At 38.4% G+C, this 20,673-nt stretch overlaps 1 protein-coding gene across 1 annotated transcript in view; it reads right to left on the reverse strand.

Annotated features, from left to right (window-relative positions):
* Positions 1-219: 219 nt before the first annotated feature.
* Positions 220-20,673, reverse strand: part of nek7 (NIMA-related kinase 7) — a 67,115-nt gene continuing 46,661 nt past the window's right edge. The window contains exons 8-10 of the mRNA XM_039668727.2: positions 18,057-18,151; positions 3,545-3,658; positions 220-471 (exon numbers count right to left, since the gene is read on the reverse strand). Coding sequence (XP_039524661.1) covers positions 361-471; positions 3,545-3,658; positions 18,057-18,151 — 320 coding nt within the window. The 3' untranslated portion in view covers positions 220-360. The remainder of the gene's footprint in view (positions 472-3,544; positions 3,659-18,056; positions 18,152-20,673) is intronic.

Genomic DNA, 20,673 nt, shown 5'->3' on the forward strand with positions numbered 1-20,673 from the left:
GTGTTATGGGATTGTGAAAAGCATATCGGATTTCATGCTAATGCGATGGCAGCCAAAAATGGAGGTATCATCGCACTGTACCAGCATCGAAATCAAAAAATCAAGTCAAACCAGTTTTTAGAACACTGCTTAATTTTCCATTGTCTTCTTTGGAGAGCAATATTAAAAAGGTCGAGGTCATTTTTTGTCTTTTTTATGTTGTTTTGGTATTACAAAGGCCCTGCTTTGTGCCTTATATTGTATGTTTTGTACTGAAAGATGCCAGGTTTCATTACGATGGAGCAAAACAAGCTTTAAATGACATTGGTGGGCCAGATGAAGGTCTTCAAAGTAGAGGCAAGAGGAATTGGGTAAGCAAACTCAGTTTGCGATCGTCAAGGCTTGCATGTGCTTGGCGATGCTGTATACGTAGGTGATGTCAGGTCTTTTCTCTGGGTCAGGGTTGATGCACATATCTACCAGTTTTCTCAGCTTGAGGGGAAAAAAAGATGAAAATATAAGATGTTAATTCATAATACAGATCAATAATACGATAATCCAGACAAATCCCACTTAAGGCCTGTTCACACCGGGACGAATTTCGCGAGTGTTATTCGCCGACGTTTAACGCCTCGTGACTAAACAAAGGTCGCCAATGTGAATGTTCACACCAACGCATAAAAGCGTCATTTTTTTAAAAGACACCTCGGCTTTGGTTTTTTTTTAGTTTGATGCGCAGCGTCAAAAACTATCCGACCAATGAGATTGGTGCTTTTGCTCACGTGTTTGGAGCTTCTGAAGTTACAGTAAAACACAACTTGGGGGTGCTCAAACACAAAACGATCTTGCCAAGCACACATATGGAACGGAGAAGAAGATAAACGGCAAGTAGCGTCGCCGTCTAAACACAGCCAGGAAAAAATAAGATAAGAAAGATGCGAGGCAAGATGTTGCTGGTCTCGTTGGTGTTAAAACATAAAGATGACAAACGCGACAGTGACTACAAACATCTTGATAAAAGAGAACTACTGGATGGAGTCGTATTGCAGAGCAAATGGGCACCATCTAATGTCAGGGAATGAATCTGCATGTTCACTCGCCTCATCGTCAGCGAAAATCGTTTGGGTGTGAACACAAAAAACCTGTCGAAAAACACTGGCGAATAATGCGCGCTGATTTTCGTCCCAGTATGTATGGGCCTTTAGACACCAAACATTTGAATGGTATATATATATATAGATATATATGAAGAGTTCAGATGCAAAAGCCTCTAAATGCCATTTGAAATTTTCTTCTAGAATGATCATTTGTATCAAGCTTGTATATTTAAGTTCAGTAATTTTACTTAAATGACAATTAATTGGTAATCTTCATTGCCATTTAAGTGAAATTACTGAACTTAAATATACAAGCTTGATTAAAATGATCATTTTGGAAGAAAATTTCAAATGGCACTTAGAGGCTTTTGGATCTGAACTCTTCATATAAACAGTTAGTTCCAATCCTTGATTCTGGTCAATAGCTGTGCTTTATTCATGATAAAACACGACTATGACCGCTTCACACAACGGTTCTATTTATCACTGCGCAACACTGCAGTTCCTATGTTGCTTTTATTTGAGCTTTCATGCATATTACACAAAGCCTTTTAGTGCTTTTACTTCATGACAGTTGCACTAATATATATATATATATATATTTTTTTTTTACTTTAATATTTTTATTGTGTGGTAATCGTTTTATAAAAGCAATTAGGTATTCGAGGCAAGTGCTGTATGGTGAATAAGTAACGGCTGAAGAGGTTACTCCGCGTCGCGTCATGCCTAACAACGCCCTTCAGCCGTTACTTATTGTATAACTTATTGTGTACTATATACACACATATTTATTTATATTATTAAATTGTAAGGGGAAAAACATCCACTCTTAAATCTTTCATAATAATAATAATAATAATAATAATAATAAATACATTTCCAACAGTTTTAGTTGGAGTCTGGATCCCTGTATTAGTCATTGGTTTAAGACAAACAAGATGATTGACAAAAATGGCAAGTGTTACAGAGAACAGAAGAGCCGAGGGAAAGGCTCCAAGCAATGTAACTTCCAGCAAGAAGCCCTCTGGCCCTGCGAATGTTTGTTAATTCTCTGCTACAAACATTCTACACATGAAAGAAGTACACAAACACACAGTCCCCGCAAGTGAGGGATGGGAATGATAGTTGCGATGCTGCACTGAGAAGCAAACTGAGCCCAGCCAAGCAGCAGCAGCATCATTAAAACTGGGGGAAAGGGGGAAAAAAAAAAGCGGAAGGAAAGAAGATGCCCCTGTGTCAGATCGCCATGGCAACCGCCTCTCTTGCCGGGGCCTGGCTGCTGTTGCATGGCGCGGCGTCTCCTAATCAGCCCGGCATGTGAAATGCAAATGCAGACAGTCTGAGAATTAGTGGAGAAGAAATAGGAGGCGGCGGCAGTGGGGGAAAGTAAGGATGCAGATATGTAAAATATTCATGCTTTTGCGCGAGAGAAATGCGGGGGGTTCGATGGTCGCGGTTTCCACCCGTTTTAAGGGGGGGCTGTCTGTCAGGTGAGATACAAGAGACGGTAAATGACACACCAAAGATGAGCGGCTGACACTTTTTTGCCTTTCGCCTTCAGGAGCATTGTTTACATGTAGACAGGGAGGGAAGGCAGACCTTCCTGCAGCACTGGAAAGCTGAAGGAAGTGCTGAATGGAAGAGGAGTCGTGCCAGGCTTGTAAATAATAATAATGGCAGCTTTGGTCGGACGTGCCGGATCTATCGGAGGATTTCGTGGCTTCTCCAATGGTTGACATCAGAGAGTGCCGGCATGTTACGTGGAAAGACCTGCTTTCCATGCTGGAAATTCACATGCTGTTTTGGTGATGGACTGCTTGATGGACCAGTACTGAACATCGTGTTCAAAAGTATGGGGAGTAACTAAAAGAGACTGCTCTGATTACTCGGTCATCATTTACTCACCCTAAAGTTGTTCCGAAAGTGTCAGTGTTTCGTTTCATAAGAAGTACAGCATTTTTTACTATAGGTAGCTCTCCAGAGTACTCATGTTCTCACTCATAGACGTCTAACCTTGACTGACGAATAAGACCAAATTAATTTTAAAAAAAAGGTACGCGTGAAAGGCGGCGGAGCCTCAGCGCACACCTACCTATTATATAATCGCCATGAAGCAATGTTAGAACAAAGGTGTTTACCAGCCGTAGCAAACTTTTCAGGAAAATTTGCTTTGGCAAGCTTTTCTGAAACTCCAAATGAAGTTTGATTTGGCTTGATTTTGTTCGAAATGACGTCACAGAAGATTATTCTTCGATTTCATTTCAAGTATATCGGGGGCATTAGTGAGATTGACACAACTATTAACGTTCGGCCACATTAACAAAATTTCGACAATTTGCTAGGCTAAAAAGGTCATTGCCAATTGTCAACAGTGTAGCGATGTATAAAGCAAAGCTCACACGGAAGTCACTTTCAGACAATGTAACTTGGCCAATCTGCATGTGCAATACATTGAGCTTCAAACATACCTCCTCAGAGTAATGGTCAGCCGGTAGTGGGGGGTAGTCACACTGCTCGATCTTTTTACACAGCGAGTACAGGTTCATTTTGTCCCCGTAGAATGGACTCTGCAAGGCAGCCATCTATGTGTAAAGAAAATAAATGTGAGAGTTTTAGAAAGATGGTTTCAGGCAGCTTGCTAGAGGGATCATGTCATGATCATTTCAATTCAATTAATTAAAACAAAGGTACATGTAGAATAAAAAAACAAACATTTACAAAACATTTCATTTCCATGGTTGTTCTCTTAAAGGCTTCAGAGTTTACACCTGGAGGTTGAGTAATTCATTTACTCCAATGCAGGTACCCATATCTCTCATGCCTGCAATGCACACTAAATCTTCATCAAGCAGGGGCCGACTCGGTCTGCGGAAGAGACTATGATGCCCCACGTCACAGATGGCAGCAGACAACTGCCATATGTTTGCTCAAGACGTCAAAAAAACTAGGAGTCAAGTCTTTAGAGCATACATCATGTCACTCTCGGGATGCTGTGTTGCATTAACTTTATTAAACATTCTTACACTCTTAAAAAAGGGTTATTTATGGACATTGTCATTGATGGTTTCACGAAGAACATTTAACATCCATAGATCCTTACCACTGCACAGGAGGTACTTTATTGTGGAAAAAGTTTCTTTAAGATTAATCAAATGTTCCTTAAAATATGGTTCTTGTATGGCATCGCAGAAAATCTTTCTTTTTAGGAGTGTGTAACCTTTCCATTGCAGAATAGCTTCTTAAGATCATTAAAAAATGGTTCTTTCAAGAACTGTTCACTGAAAAGTTCGGCATCACTCCAAAAACATCCGTTTGGATGTAACTTTATTTTTAAGAGTGCACTTAGAACAATATAGTTCATAACTTTAATATATAGAATAATATAGTCATTAATTACTCACCCCCATGCTGTAGCAACCCCGTAAGACCTTCGCTCATCTTCGGAACACAAATGAAGATATTCCGAGACTTCCTTAGATTTCCACGACGCATGCGCGAGAATTGCGATCTCCTTCAACTACTTCAGTTCAGTTCTTGCGCATGCGTCGTGGAAATCTAAAGAAGTCTCGTTTCAGGCCAACAAGGAAGAAAAGGAATAGTCGAATAAAGTCGTTATTTTTGTTTGTTTTTTTCGCACAAAAAGTATTCTCGTCGCTTGATAAACTTATAGTTGAGCCACTGTAGTCACATGGGATATTTAAACATTTTCTTCATTGACTTTCTGGGCCGTCAAGAGCCAGTCCCCTTGGCAGCCAATGTGGTAGTTATACAGCTCTCAAATTTAATCAAAAATATCTTCATTTGTGTTCCGAAGACGAACGAAGGTCTTACGGGGTTGGTACAGCATGGGGGTGAGTAATTAATGACTTAATTTTCATTTTTGGGTGAACTAACCCTTTAATATTGAATTCAACTGATGTGTGTGGAGGTAAATGTGCTTATCCTGGCTCGATTTCACAATTTTTGCTCAGTTGTGCTTCTGAATTGTTAACGTTAATGTTTGTTTTTAAAGACTGAAAACGAAATAGAGAAATTTGGGCAATAGAGTCGAAAAAAAAAAATCACGCCACAGGTGGCAAGTATCTTCAAAAGAACCACTACAAACTAAATGCATCAATTTTCTCAACACTTCTAAACCACGCTCGCCAACTAATGGCTAGCTTTCTCTATCTGGCCTGTTACACAAGGAAAATGATGGATGTGCTGTCCCAAGAAACCATAATAACACAAAAAAAATGCATTTAAAAAGCTTTTAAAAAGGTTGGTAGCATTTTCAGTAGATGTTTTGTGAATGTAGAAGATGAAAAATAATGTTGATCCCACAGTTTTTAGGACATAAATCATAGTGGTACGCAAGAGCTGGATGCAGTGCATCCTGTTAGCCTGGAGCTGTGCAATCCCGCTCCGCCAGGAAGATGATGCTTTGATGACGTTATGAGATTATGATACTGCGAAAGCAGACTGGCAAAAAACAACCCCATACAAAACAACTGAAAAAAAAAAGCTTTCCAGATGCCAAGCATGCAAGCCACACAGTACTCGCACGAAACCACTACAGCGCAAAGCACACTGGACGAGAACTCAATTAAATTGACATAGAAGGACAGAGAGGAAACGGCGAGCGAGTTAACGGAGGTGGGGGTGTGATCGAGCGAGGCGAAACGGCGGTTTGGGCTGTCAGAGGAAGAGCGGAGGAGTGGCAGAACTCATGGAGCAGAGCCGGTTTCATCACCGCTCCACACAAAATGGGAAAGGGAGGGCCAGAGGAAGGGGAGTCCCTCTCTAATCACTGGCAGTGCAGGAACTGGGAGGACTGGGATGTTTCTTTAACATGTACCATTCTCACACAACCAGTAGTTCATACAGTACTTCGAACTAAATGTGTCAGAGCAAAAGTCACCAAAATAATGCTCAGGTGTTGTTTGAACATATCCAAAGAGACCACAACCAAGTCTCCATATCGGCATTTACACAGCAGCAACATTATGATTAAGTGACATATAAATGGTGACAATTCTATTCTAGAACTAATGTGACTGTTACATTTTTAGGATTCAGACTTGAATTCAAGTTGTTGCATTTTTTTTTCAGGTGGGGTTCCAGTAACTCAAATAAACAATGTGAAGTAAAAAATTAATGTCATGTCCCAAGAAAGCTTAAAGGGTTAGTTCACCCAAAAATGAAAATTAAGTCCATAATTACTCACCCCCATGCTGTACCAACCCCGTAAGACCTTCGTTCGTCTTCGGAACACAAATGAAGATATTTTTGATTAAATTTGAGAGCTGTATAACTACCACATTGGCTCCTAAGGGACTGCCTCTTGACGGCCCAGAAAGTCAATGAAGAAAATGTTTAAATATCCCAAGTGACTACCGTGGCTCAACTATATGTTTATCAAGCGACGCGAATACTTTTTGTGCGAAAAAACAAACAAAAATAACGAGTTTATTCGACTATTTCTTTTCTTCCTTGTAGGCCAGAACGAGACTTCCTTAGATTTCCACGACGCATGCGCGAGATTTGCGATCTGCTTACACCAGCTTACACTACTTCAGATCGCAATTCTCGCGTATGCGTCGTGGAAATCTAAGGAAGTCTCGTTCTGTCACTTAGTCACTTAAGTCATTCTTAAAAAAGGAAGATGTGTTCGGAGTTTTGACGACCGGATACGGCAAAAGTTTAATATATCAACTTGCTCCGCTGGAGGGAAAACGCATGGGACGGACTCAACTTTTTTAAAAGGCATGTTCATAAAAGTTACTAAAATGTCCTAACTGAAATTAGGCTTAATCCACGTCTCGTCTTAGAATAAATGAAAAATGGATAACAAAGAAAATGGATAAAGTCGTCAGGTAAACTTAGACATGCTTTTTTCGATATGTAGGATGAAAATAATGGGGCCAAAACTTGGTTTTTGTTTGTTTGTTTTTTGTAGAAAAATGCATGTCCTTCTTGTTCCTCCATCAGTTATGGTGATGGAAATGTGTGTATGTGAGTGTGACAGTAATGGGCTCTGTGAATGAGTGTGTTTTGACCAGACGGCATTTGGTGTGTTTTTCCAGTGAAAAAAAAAAATTCTTCACAGCAAAAGGATAGGCGTTTTTTTTTCTTATACACACTTAAGATGATATACCTATAGTGTAATTTCATAGCAACATCTGTTTTGCCAGTGTACAACCAATCTTGCGAAGAGTTCCTTAATATAATTGCGAGGTGCAGGACCGTAGAACGGCATTTAGCGAGATGAAAACGCAGCCGCGACTTGGACTGTTTACATGCGATGAGCCTACCTGTGGAAGTGTGGCCGCAAAGGGGGGGTCAGGGGCAAGTAGCAGCTGTAGCCAGCAATGGGTTAAACAAGGACCACCATATTTTCATGCATCTTCCGCTTCTGACAGATGAAAAATGTCAACTGTCCTGTTTTTATTTTGGAGTTTTTGCACTATTCATCTGGTTCATTAGTGCCTGGGCGCTCTTGGCCCTGACAGCTGCTCGCCCCGTGCTCCCGGCCCCTGAATTTTTCAGGCTAATTTGATTCGGGGCGCCCAGGCGATGGGCAAGATGATTGACTTGCTCCCTGACCCCCAGAGCCCAGCAGCTCCCCTCATTGGTATTCCAGAGGAGTCCACCACGCTGGCCTGCTGTCTGTCTGCGGGGCTTCGGCTACCGGTGCACGGTGGCGAAAGACACACACGTTTACACACTCACATGCACACACAAAAGAGGGGGGGAAAAACTTGCACACACAGACACCATAGCTTAGAGGAACATACTTAAACAGAATCTCAACCACCAACATGGTGGTTGCGCTGACACAAATACACAGACGACACATAAAAAAATAAAAATCCACGCCTGCTCAGAAACACACACACATAGATAGATCCTCACAATATCACAACAACAGGAACCGAAAACAACTAAGACAGACATAACCACATATGGCTACCCAGACCAGGAAGACAAAAACAGACTCTTTTCTAATTCCTAACTTAAAGGAACTATCCTTGCAAGCCAGGGTGGTCAGGTTGTATTATTTAGTGAAACTCAATACACTACATAGTTAACCTCAAATATCTCACCCATTGTTGTAGCGTGGAGACTGCAAAGTGAACTTGCGTTAAGAATTTCCATTCCGAAATTCCCAATGGAGCATCAAATCAAGCTGACAAAGCAAATGCAATCAATGAAAGCATAAAAAACTCTGATTGCGACTGCTTCCATTTCAACAAGTGTTGATTACAGCATTTCATTTAGGTCTACTGTCATTGCGTAAATTGTTTCTGTATACTTTTTAAAAGCTTGGAATATTGATCGATATTAGAGTTTTTTTATCATATTGGTCAGAAATGGATTTTTAATTGAGCCATTTCAACGAAAGGGTGAAATGTCGTTTCCCAGGACATTATATGTATAAAATTGCATGAAAATTAACTCTAAAATACATTTTATTAGTAAGCAAAATGTCATGCACATTAAACTAACTACAAATTTAAAACGTATAATTAAAAACATTAATAAAAACGACACAGAACACTAAAAAAATAGCATTTTCTGCACGTCCCAACTCTCTCTCTAAACTTTACCATGAAATATTATGATTAAAATCCTTCAGAAATCTGATTTTTTTTGCATTGTTGTGTGACTTTATATCCAAACTGCTTTAAAATGAAGAAAGAAAAAATATAATAATATTTTAGATAAAATACACATTTTAGTCATGTCTCCGGGTTTTCACTCAGTCCTGTTACCCTCTGAAAAACGTAGAATATTCCACAAGACACATTTTCAACAGTAAACTGCATCATCTGGATCTTCTGAAGGCAATGGGGCGACTATAAGTAACTCCTCTCATTTTAATTTCTGTATATTTGATGAAATTGTAACTATGAATGAGAAGGTCAATCTCAACATACAGTCCTGTTACCTAATCTTTTTCTTAGATTTAATTTTTTTATTTTAAAAATATGAACTTTTGGTAAGGCACTAGAAACGGCTCAGTGTCCTCACGCTATTAGCATCAATGCTATGTGGCCATATGCCATTTATTTGATAACTTTTTACTTAAAAACTCAATCCTGTTACTTTCAGTCCTGTTACTATTTTTCTTTTTCTAAAAAAATAAATAAAATTAAACCACTATTTTTAACAATTTTTGTTTGGCCCATAATTTATACAATTATTTAATGAATTAATTCTAAAAAAAATATAAGCTTGAGGCTTCGGGTTGTCTTTAAAATGGAAAAAAAAGCCTTTGTGTTTTTTTAATCAAAATACACCTTGCATTAATAGTGATTTTATTTTCACAAATATAAATTTTTTGAACATATAACCAACAATTTCTTTAAAATAAACACTTCTAAACTTGCTTTTAAAATGACACATGATTTTCGGTAACAGGATTGAGAAAACATGCGTTCATATTCTGCTTAAACCTTATAAAAAAATAAATAAAGTTGCCTGAGATTGACCAATACACATTTTGAATAGTTAAATATGCGTAGGATTAGATTCAATGTCGAAAAAGTCAAATGTCACCCACTCGGTGGAATGGCCCAATTGTGTTTGCTCATTTTACACTTTTACACTACATTTATATTCATATATATTAAGTGAAAGTGAAGCGTTAGTAAATGTAATCTTTGAATAAATATCCATTTTTCAAAACATACATCATGTCATGATGCCTAAATTCGCGTGTAACATTTCATCGGTTTTATTTTTTATATTTATTTTGACAAAATAGTATCCAATTTTAATATCAGCCTTTGATCAGCCATAACATGAAAATAAATACTAGCTTATCGCATCAGAATTCAGAGAGAATGTCTCAAGGAGACCATTGTTTTATTATTGATCTCTGTACTTTGTTGAATTCTTTGCATGCCAATTAAAGTCCCAGAGAAAGTCCTGGCTCTCAGGAGCCACAGAGGAGGGTGTAGCATATGAAAAGAGTCATGTTCAAGTGTGAGAAAACCATCATTATTTCATGTTGCTCATCCTTCTCGCACTCTTTTTAATGATATATTAATCAAATGGAAGTGCAGGCATAAGGAAGGAACACAATTAAATATGAATCCATATTCTGCGACTTGAAAAGTCCCCGTCTGACGCCACAAACTGACTTGTACAAACGCCTAACCTACACACACATTGATGTTTAAGCTCTCCGGGTTTTTTCTCTTGAACAAATGAGAAGTGAAAAATCCCCTCTCCTTTTAGTAGCGCGATCACTCCAAAAAGTTGGACACGTGTTGTTTGTAAATTTTCTGAATGAGTGTGCAACGCTTCTTGGTTTTATGCATCATTAGCAAAACATGGGTGCGGCTGCTCATCAGAATGTTAAGAGTTCTTCTGAGATCCTGGCGTTCACGTATGCCGCTCTCTCAAAGCGCCTTAAAAGAACATGAGTATTCTGCAGCAGTACACGGTTGGGGCAAATTAATTCACTAAGCTATCAAATTAAAATCTGAGATCTGTGGTGAGAAGACACCAAGGTATACTGGGTAATCTATATTTGAATAGGATTCGGGGAGGGTTTAATTAGCTCAAACGTCTTGATGGATGTTTACTATTCAGGTGTGGGATAACACTTCCCAAAACAATCTGCAAAAATACTTGAATATATAAACTTCCTGAGCTCTGATGCTGCAACCCGCCAACTACGGACTAAGCATTCTTATTTAATGAAAGAATATCATTAGCATTACATGAATCAAAAATTCAACAGTCCTCTTGCACCGTGTGCATGCTAATCTGCTCGCTTTTAACGCTCGACGTCACTTAGCAGATTCGGTTCTCATCTCCGATGTTCTACTCAAAACACATGGTCGTAAATGAAGATGTGACTTCACAGTTTTAATTGTAAAACCTGGAGCAGGAAAACTGGCCTTGTGTTTTTGCGATGAAGGGAGATGCAATGGTCTCTGCCTGTTATTTATGCCAACATAAATCCGAAACACCTTCGAGAACGGCTATTAAGAAGAGTTTTAAGAGGACTTCAAAAGGCCGAGCCAGATTGTAAGTGCAGAGATCTACCAATATGAACTCGGTCTGTCTTTAATAGAGAGTGGAGATGGCGCAGGGCGGACACGGCAAGGACACAGAAAGGGCCATCGGGGTAGCTTGAGACGATCCTTTCATTTTCAGCATCATAAAACCCAACACCAAAACCAATTGTACGAGTGCTCTAAGGATGGGTTAGGAGATCATAGGCTAATATAGCCACAGGAAATGGTCTTGGTGGTTGGGGGAAGGAAAATATAGAAAATGTGTGGTCTGATTCAAGGTTAAATTGGAGTCAACTAAAAGGTGAAATCACTGATTATGATTAATCTCAGCTAATAAAATCATTCGAATCTTTTCACAGAAAGATTTGGTCATTGATTGATTCATCCAAATGACTCATTAAAATAAACAAGTCTTATTTTATTACAATTTCCATATACAAATCTAGGAAGGGGCGTCAGAAAACGGTAAACTAAACTAAAATTAAAGAGAACACTGAAAAAATTTAAGATTAAAGCTAAATCAAAATATCCATAAATGTTAAATACTTAACTCTTTCCCCGCCAAACACGGAATTTTCCGTGTTTAATGAAAAAACGCATCTGCGCCAAACACGGAATTTTCCGGGTATCCGTGTTTTAGGTGGTATACGGTAAGGAAGACCCGCGCGCATGTCCTGAATGATTGCGCAACTCTTTGTTTAGAGAAACAGATTGCAATCGTCTCAAACAGTGGAGTAGTGAGAATGTATCAGACAGACAATGCAGAGTTATATGGCTGAAGTACTGGAGGTTAATGGACTCGGAGTCCGATCACTCTTTATTTGATAATTCTGAATCTGATCGGGACGAAGTAGTCAGTGAGAGAGATGCACATGTTCATGCTAGCCATGGACGTGCCGCAGATAGATCGTATAATATTATGACACTATAATATGTATGTGTGTGTGCAGGCATTTATGTGTGGCTGTCTAAATATGAAGGTGTAATTGTCAAATTATTTCTCTCTTTGTGCACATTTACCACATTGTAATATGTATTTGTGTGTGTGTGTGTGTGTGTGTGTGTGTGTGTGTGTGTGTGTGTGTCTAGGCCTGTTTATTGTAATTCCAATTATTCATTATTCACAGGTAGAACACAGAGAGGCAGAGGCAGAAGTTTTATTGCAAAAGTTACATTTCCCTTACATCCTGGGAAATTTGATATATTTTACATTTATTTTATGTTTTTAATTTATTTTGGAAAGTTTTATATATGAAGGAAACAACATCTGAATGTATTCTGCTTTTAAATGCACTTGTTTGATAAAAATACCTTTTTCTCAGTTTTTTGTCCAAAATGTTGTGTTTTTGACAAAACCTACCTCTGTTCAAGAGGCAATAAAAAAAGAACAGATGAAGATAAAATAAAAACGTTTTTTTTGCCTAAAAGCAGAGGCTCAGATCTTTATTTTTATATATATCATCTTCATATATTCATGGAAGAAAATATTCAGCGGGGGCATTTAAATTTAGCGAAAATCGTCAAAAACCCTGGCGGTGGCTGGCAACTTTTTTTTAAAACGCTGGCGGGGAAAGAGTTAAGGGAATGAGAACAATTTGTTCACTTAAAAAAAATAACTCAAAAACAATGATTCTTTCAAGAATTAATTCACTAAACTGTTGCAAAATGGTCTCTTAGTTTAAAGGCATGTTCACACCGGGACGAATTTCACGCGCGTTATTCACCGACGTTTAACGCCTCATGACTAAACAATGGGCGCCAATGTGAGTGTTCACACCGACGCGTAAAAGCGTCATTTTAAAAAGAAAAAAACGCCTTGGGTTCGTTATTTTAGTTTGACGCACAGCGTCAAAAACTATCCGACCAATGAGATTTGCGCTTTTGCTAACATGTTTGGAGCTTCTGAAGTTACAGTAAAACACAACTTGGGGGCGCTCAAACACAAAACGGTCTTGCCGCGCACACATATGCAACGTCGAAGAAGATATACGCGTCGGCGTCTACACTACACAGCCAGGAAGATGCAAGGCAAGATGAATGTAGAGCTACTGTATGACATATTACAAACGCGACAAACTATATGACAAACGCAACAGTGACTACAAACATCTTGATAAACGAGAACTGGGTGGATTGGTATTGCAGAGCAAATGGGCACCATCTAATGTCAGGGAATGAATTTGCATGTTCACTCGCCTCATCGTCAGCGAAAATTGCTTGGGTGTGAACACAAAAAACGCGTTGTAAAACGCTGACGAATAACGCGCGCTGATATTCGTCCCGGTGTGTACGGGCCTTAAAGCTGCAGTCTGTAACTTTTTTGTGTTCAAAATTAGCAAAAATTATATAAGCGAGTACATGAATCCATTTTGCAAACTGTGTTTTGGTCTTATCCTGAATCACTACGGTCCACCTTTAATAAGTGTTTATATTCAGACTATTTTAACTGGTTCAAGTCTGGACCGCTACGGAGGAGCACAGGACCTGCGTGTCTCGTCATAGACAAACAGAGAGAAGTAGCTCCGGCTACAATCTTCTTCCACAAGACGCATGCTGTTATGTTTATTAAAAAATTATGGACAGCAGCTTTAACAACCTGTTAAACTGCGTTACCTGTTTGCATATGTATATATTTGTATTGTATTGTATGCTATTAATAGCAAAACATGATGCTAAAAATTATCAGCAACAGAGCCAGCTCACTGTTGACCTATTCAGGAAGTAATTGAAGAGAAGGACTGCAAAAACTTGGTAAGTTCAATAGTAGTTAGCGTCCAGTCTACTAAAAACTTTTATTGGCTACTTTGTTGAATAGCCAAAATATTACCCAACGAACACCCAAACAGATCAAATGACTCAATTCTTCCAACTACCACAAAACCACACATTTTCTCCATATTGCAGAGAGCTGTCAATAATGCAGATGGACCGTGGTGTACAGTGCAGTGCTATTGACCGATGCGCCATGGGGAGCACGTGTCCCGTCTGCCGTGAAGGCCATTTGGGAGTCAACCCCAACTCTGGCCTTGTCCTGAACCCCTCCTATTCATCACAGGATGGCCAGCAAGCCCCATCAGCTGACCAAATGAGCTCCAACCAAGTGTTTCGGCATCAAACGGAATAGGAGATGCATATGGAGGAATACAATGCACAGATATTGATGATTTTCAATCGAGGTCTCGCAACCTCAACGGCTTCCACCGCCCCTCACCCCCTTCGAATCCACCATAACAGATCGACTAAAAGATTCATGCTCTCAGAATAAAAGGAATTACAAGCGCACATATAGACCTTTCACACAAAATAGATCAATGAGGATCAATGGAAGATGGCACAAGTCAGCAAATTAACAATTCAGCAGTTCAGCACTGCAATGGAGCACTGCAGATAGCTTTCAATTGTCTACTAAGACAATGTTTACACACACACACACACACACATAAATTATAAAACTGGCCACAAAGTATATGGGTGTATATGTACGATACCTGGGTCAATGATATGATGCAATATCTTTTTGTCCCATCTATGAAATAATTCAAGAACTACTTGGCTTGCCCTCTAATAGTCCACTAAACATTAGTCGACAAAGAGGCTTAGTCTGACAAATTTTAATTAACTGCAGAAAAAACTAAAAAAACTCCACAGAAAGTGGCAAATAGCAAAAAATAACTTAAAATGCTTCAAATCATTTCTGGTCATACATATAAGAGTAATACTCCAAATTCCAAACTGTAAAGAGTCTACTTTTATTTGAGCAAACTCACTATAACAAAAGAAGTTGTGCGGTTGAAAAAAAAAAAAAAAAACAGATGTGGTTGCTGCCATCTCAGACTCCGAGAACTGCTTTCTGGAGTAGGTCAAAAAAAAAAAAAAAAAAAAATGAACCGAAACTTCAAAACAACAAATATGTCTATCGAAAGCTTGCAATTTCTACTTTAAAAAAACTAAATTCAAATCCAAATCAAATTATGAAATGTTACTGTGTTAAACCACTATTCTGCAGAGATGACAAGTCAGCATCAACTTTTACAGCCGACACTGACTCAGAAAACACTAGTTTCATAAATTATTAAAATGTTTAGAAATTCTCCTTGCTGTATTTCCCCCCCGACACATTCATAATCATTGCTATATATATATATATATATAATAATAGTAATATATAGTAATTAAATTAACATCGTAAACATGTGATTAGTCGACTATTCGCTTCAATAAACGACTACCAGTCCAGTCAACTAGAAAAATCTTTAGTTGCGAGGCAGCCCTAAACATACATTAAAAATGAATTTCACACAAACAATGGTTTGATTACATCTCCACTGTGAGCTTGTTTTTGGTTTCTGAATTATAATTAAATTTGGATTTTTTTGGGAGAAATAAAGGCAAAAATTTAAGCAAAAAAAATAAAAAAATAAAGGCAAAATAGAGATACAGCTATCCTGACATCAAAATATAGAATAAAACCGTTTTTAAAAACCTGCTTCAAAGGTTATTAAGATTTAACAAACTTGTTATTAGTTCAGGTTGTAAAAAGTTGTGACTCCTCGAAAATTTGAATAATCATTTACAAAAATTTAAATGTATTTTTTTCTAAATAAATAAAACAAATCAGTAGAAAATGAAAAAAATGTCATTTGATTATAAAATATTTTATTTTATTTTATAATTAAAATGCAAGGTATATAAAATGCAATATATACAATAGTAAATAAAAATGGTCTCCCATTAGTAAATAGCAAAAAGATGAAAAATCAAATGAAAACTTCATGATAGCAAAAAAAGACTCCAAAGTCATTGTTCTAAAAAAAAAAAAAAACTGCTATAAAGTAACATCACAGCAACTGCCGACGGGTTTGCCGATCATCAGATCTGTCACTCAAACAGATGTAAATTCATCACCTCAAAGCTCCCCGCCCCCTCCAGGTCACGTGACCTGCTGGAAGTGGGAAAAGATGAAAGTCTTCTTTTACCATGGGGCAACAGCCCCGATCTGTTCGAGGCTGAGCCTGGAACAGGCTTTAACAGAAGCTTAAGAGATCACAACTGTTACCCGTTTGCCTTCTCCCAGCACTTGGCTGACCCATGGCCACTGCGAAGCAGGACGGACTGATCACACTGATGGGCCTGGTGCATTATGGGAGACTAATTACTGCCAAGAAACACTGTCTCCATGCAGTGGTGAACTCAGATGGTTGTTTTTTACAGCCCCAGGCACTTTGGGAGGTGTAGCTACTGGTTAGCCCCAACCCCCCCCCAGCCCCCCATCCACAAAAAAAGAGGCAAAAAGACAAAGTGGAGAAAAAACACACTCAGGGGATTGAAGGGATAGAACGGGACTAACAATGTATCTATTTCCACACCGTGCAAGTGTGAATTTGCGCCTGCTTGCGTGTTTATACATCAGTTTTTGGTAGCCAGTGCATCCCACGGGATCGAGCATTGTGTCATTTATGGATTGCTGCTATCCATTCCAGGTGGCCCCAGTCACCAGGTTACAATGAAACCAGAGCCAAAAAATAAAATGCCCACTTTTGAACAGGGATACGAATTTCGCAAGGTCTGATGTTTAAAAGGATAGATCCCCAAAAAATATTAATTATTTCTTATTTACTCACCTTCAAGTCATTTCAAAAGACATACTTTTTCATTGAGCAAAAAAAGAGAATTTCGAAAGAAAATACAGGCCGCTTTTTTTCTAAATAATGAAACCAGTTACCGTCTAAACTAGTCTGAACAAGTAATTTAAGAATCCTATAAAATAGTTTTATATATTTTTATTACTAAAGAAGTACCAGAGGTACACATCAACCTAGAAAAGAAGGACCTTGGAATATTGTCTCGTCAAAACGTTTGAGAACCACTGCTATTAAAGCATTTAAATAAAAAATCAATTAATTGTTGATCGAATTCTTGTTGAATTTTAATCTGAATCAAAGTATCAAATTATCAATAATAACTTTTACCTTGAGCATTCTTGATATAATGGTTTAAAGATTCAAAATGACAAAAAAGCACATGGTTCACACAATTCCAAAGCTTTGCAATCTTCTCAACAGACCAAAATCTGTAGTTATACACTGTAAATCTTAACCATTGTAGCTCTTCTTGGTTCATTTATGGAGGTAAGAAGTAGTGATGTGTAATTCACAAATGAATCATTCTTGTGAGTCAAATCTTTTTTATAAATCCATTGGTCCAATTGACGAAATACATAAATGATTCATTCATCAACAGGCTGATTTGGTTCTCAACTTCAACTGTGAATCATTGATTCAATCATTGCTAAACCTGACTGGAGACCAAGATTATTAACAAATAACTTAAATTTAAGTTTATCATATGACATAAGAAGCCTGAGAATACAGTGAAATGGATGACTTGTGTTATATTTGTATGTTGTTAAGTAAGGATGTTCTTCAAAAATATACCCTTCATGTATTTTCAGAGTGCAATACGGATTTGGAACAAAATGAGGGCAAGTTAATGAGAGAACTTTTATTTTTGGGTGAACTGTCCTTTTAAGGCCCCAAAACACGGTTGACCTCCTTGCAACTTCATCTTCAATTTAGACTAAGGGCTGCAGAGAAAACTGCTGCTCCGAGTCTAATGGATCCTGGTCCGCTGTGTCTTCGAGAAGCGTATGCTATTAAAGCATAATCAAAGCAGGCAGTATCATTTTATCGCAAGAGCGCTGCATGTTATTTAAAACACATGTAAATGTCATTCAAATTTCCTCATCAGCTTGGGAACATACTCCAGGTATCCTACGCAGAGGCCAGTTACCTCAGAGTACAAAACCATATTGTTATTTTCATGACCGACCGCGAGGTGTAGGATTGCGTCTCACAAAAGGAGACGAACGGTGCTGGCAAAAGCTTGAGAAGAGAAAGGGAGAGTTAGGGAGGGCTGGGGTGTATAAACGGAGGAAGGGGGAGTGATGGGATGGGTTTCTATACCTTACCTCATAGAGCAGGCAGCCTAGCGACCAGATGTCAGATTTGAAGTTATATCCGTTTTCGTGTATTCGCTCGGGAGACATGTAATATGGGGTGCCCACTGGAACAGAAAAAAAGACAGATAGAGACAGTCAGAGAGAGAGAGAGAGAGTTAGGCTGTCTGGTTTGCTATGCGAGGAGTTCATCCATGGATGCTTCATTGACAAAGGTTTCAGACTGAGGAGTTTTAGATGACTAAAGAGAGGTTACTAACAACAAACTCAGCGATGCGTGTGTACAGTGTGGAGGAAAATACATTATAACAGTTTGTACACTACATACGGGTCAGTTTTAAAAGAAATTCATACTTTTATTTCGCAATGAGACCTTTATAATGTTACAAAATAAAAGATGTTTTTTTGCATTCAATTATTTGTCAAATAATCATGACAAAAATTAATCAGCACAACTGTTTGTTTAACATTGATAATAATAGGAAATGTTTCTTGAGCAGCGAATCGGCACATGCCGCATACAGTTCTAAATGGCAATGAAATTAAACAGCATTCAATGTATGATGTTACTTTAACATGAACAAAACCAGTATAATTTGGGAACAGTAGTAGTTTGATGTTCATATTAGAAGTATAACAACTTTTACAGCCGGAGACTAGCGCTGTAAATGTTCATGGCTGTTTTAAGATTGCAAGTGTGTTTTGGGGAATGAAAATCTCAGCTTACATTCGAGCAGATTTAAAATCTCTCATTCACCTCTCATTTTAAAAGAACCTCAATGATTCACAACAGAAGCCATTCAACACGGCCAAATGAAACTTTAATCAATTCACTCGTGTTTTTTACTTTCTCCACTCTTGTAAGTTGGATTGTCTTTGAAATTCGATAAACCTCAAACAGCCACTGTACCAAAACAGTCTTCGATGGCTTTACCAGTTCTGCCAAAGGAAAATCGAGGTCCTATCTGATGATTTCACACTGTAGCATGGGGCTCATGCATGACAGCTAACCACCAACGCATACTGGTTTGGTCTTGCCATTTGTATAATGGTCTTGGTCATTTGTATTACCAGTAGAGTGAGTAGGGGGTGGAACTATCCGTTTGCTCAACCAATGGAAGACATTGGAAATGTTTGGGAAACCTGCCAGAGGTAAACACAAATTACATGCCATGATGTCGCACATGTTGGAAGGCATTGAGAATTGCACCGTGACAGACGGGAGACTGAGCAGAGCGTCAGGTCGCTTAGTCTGTGGCCCTGCAAAGAATTGTGGGTAATTGGCAGTGACTAATAGCCATCAGGCAGAAGAGCGGGACCCAAGAGGCCAGTCAAACTCCCTGCGCTGTACTCCCTGAAGCCGTGACAAGCTCTTTACTGCTCAGTGACTGTGGCCAACCAGCCATCCACCGTGAAAGATTGATGATAGAAAGAGGGGGAGGGGTAAAGAAGAAAAAAAAAGAATAGAGTAAAAAAAAAAACATTCTGACAAATGCTCGTAGTTTATGAAAGTTTAGCCTTGGCACAAACAGCTCAGATCTGACAAACCGCTAAGAAGTCTCAGGTGGCGAGAACAAGAGCCAAAGCGAAACGTCTCGACACCGAACAGCGTCAGAATGTTTGGGAGGGTATTGGGGCTGAGGTTGAAACACTGAAAGTGAAAACGTGGCCCTTCCCTCCCACTGTCTCGCCCATGATGCAACCAGTGTGTCAAACAGACCTACGTTAAAAGCATTTTCTTTTATAAAAGTAGAGTCAAACAGATGGTGAGAGTCGGCCTATGATAAATTCCAAACGGCATCGGTGGGATCTGATTGGTCAATATTATTGATTTCAATCGTCATAAATTTGCATTTATACCTAGGGGTGATTTATGTATTTAAAGATTAACCAAGTAAAACATGATATCAAGGTAATCGAAGTGTAAAAGCATGCACATTTAAATAAGAAAAATCCAACAAACCTCTCATATTGTTTGATAACCAATATGGTAAAAATATATTGTGTTGTGAATTTCTAAATATATCATTGAAGCTGAAGTGAATTTAGAAAAATAGAATTGCAAAAAAAGAAAGATTACAAATGTTTTTAAACCGGTTTCCAAACACTCCACCCATTTGACTGCCACAACAAACAGATATCCCTCAAACGCACGCTATTGGTTGCTATAGTGGGTTACTCTGGATTTTTTATATTATATTTTGGAAAAAAATTGACACTTTATGCGAGAATGAACTTACGATTTGCCATTTTGAAAAGTTATTAAAGCTATTAAACTACTTTACATTTTTTGAGGTGTGAAAAAAAGAATAACCTTGAAACACAACATAGAAATTGACCATCACATGCGTAACTAAAAACAACAAAAAAAATATTGGTCATCAAATTTGTGCTTTCAAAGGAGTGCATCGACATCCATCATTAGAGACTTGAAAAGGCTCTTCTTTCGTGCTAATAGTTTTATAATAGCCAAGAGCTACAGAACAACTTCTCAGAGAACACGTCAAATTAAGAGTGCATTACTTAGTCATGCAAATAAATCAAGTCGCATTGGGATTCATTCGCATTATTATGAATTACGACATTACAATGCATGAGAAATGGGCCAAGATCCTTCTTCGTACGGCAA

This window comes from Pimephales promelas, chromosome 2 (assembly GCF_988280905.1).
Source record: "Pimephales promelas chromosome 2, fPimPro1.hap1.1, whole genome shotgun sequence".
Classification (NCBI taxonomy): domain Eukaryota; kingdom Metazoa; phylum Chordata; class Actinopteri; order Cypriniformes; family Leuciscidae; genus Pimephales; species Pimephales promelas.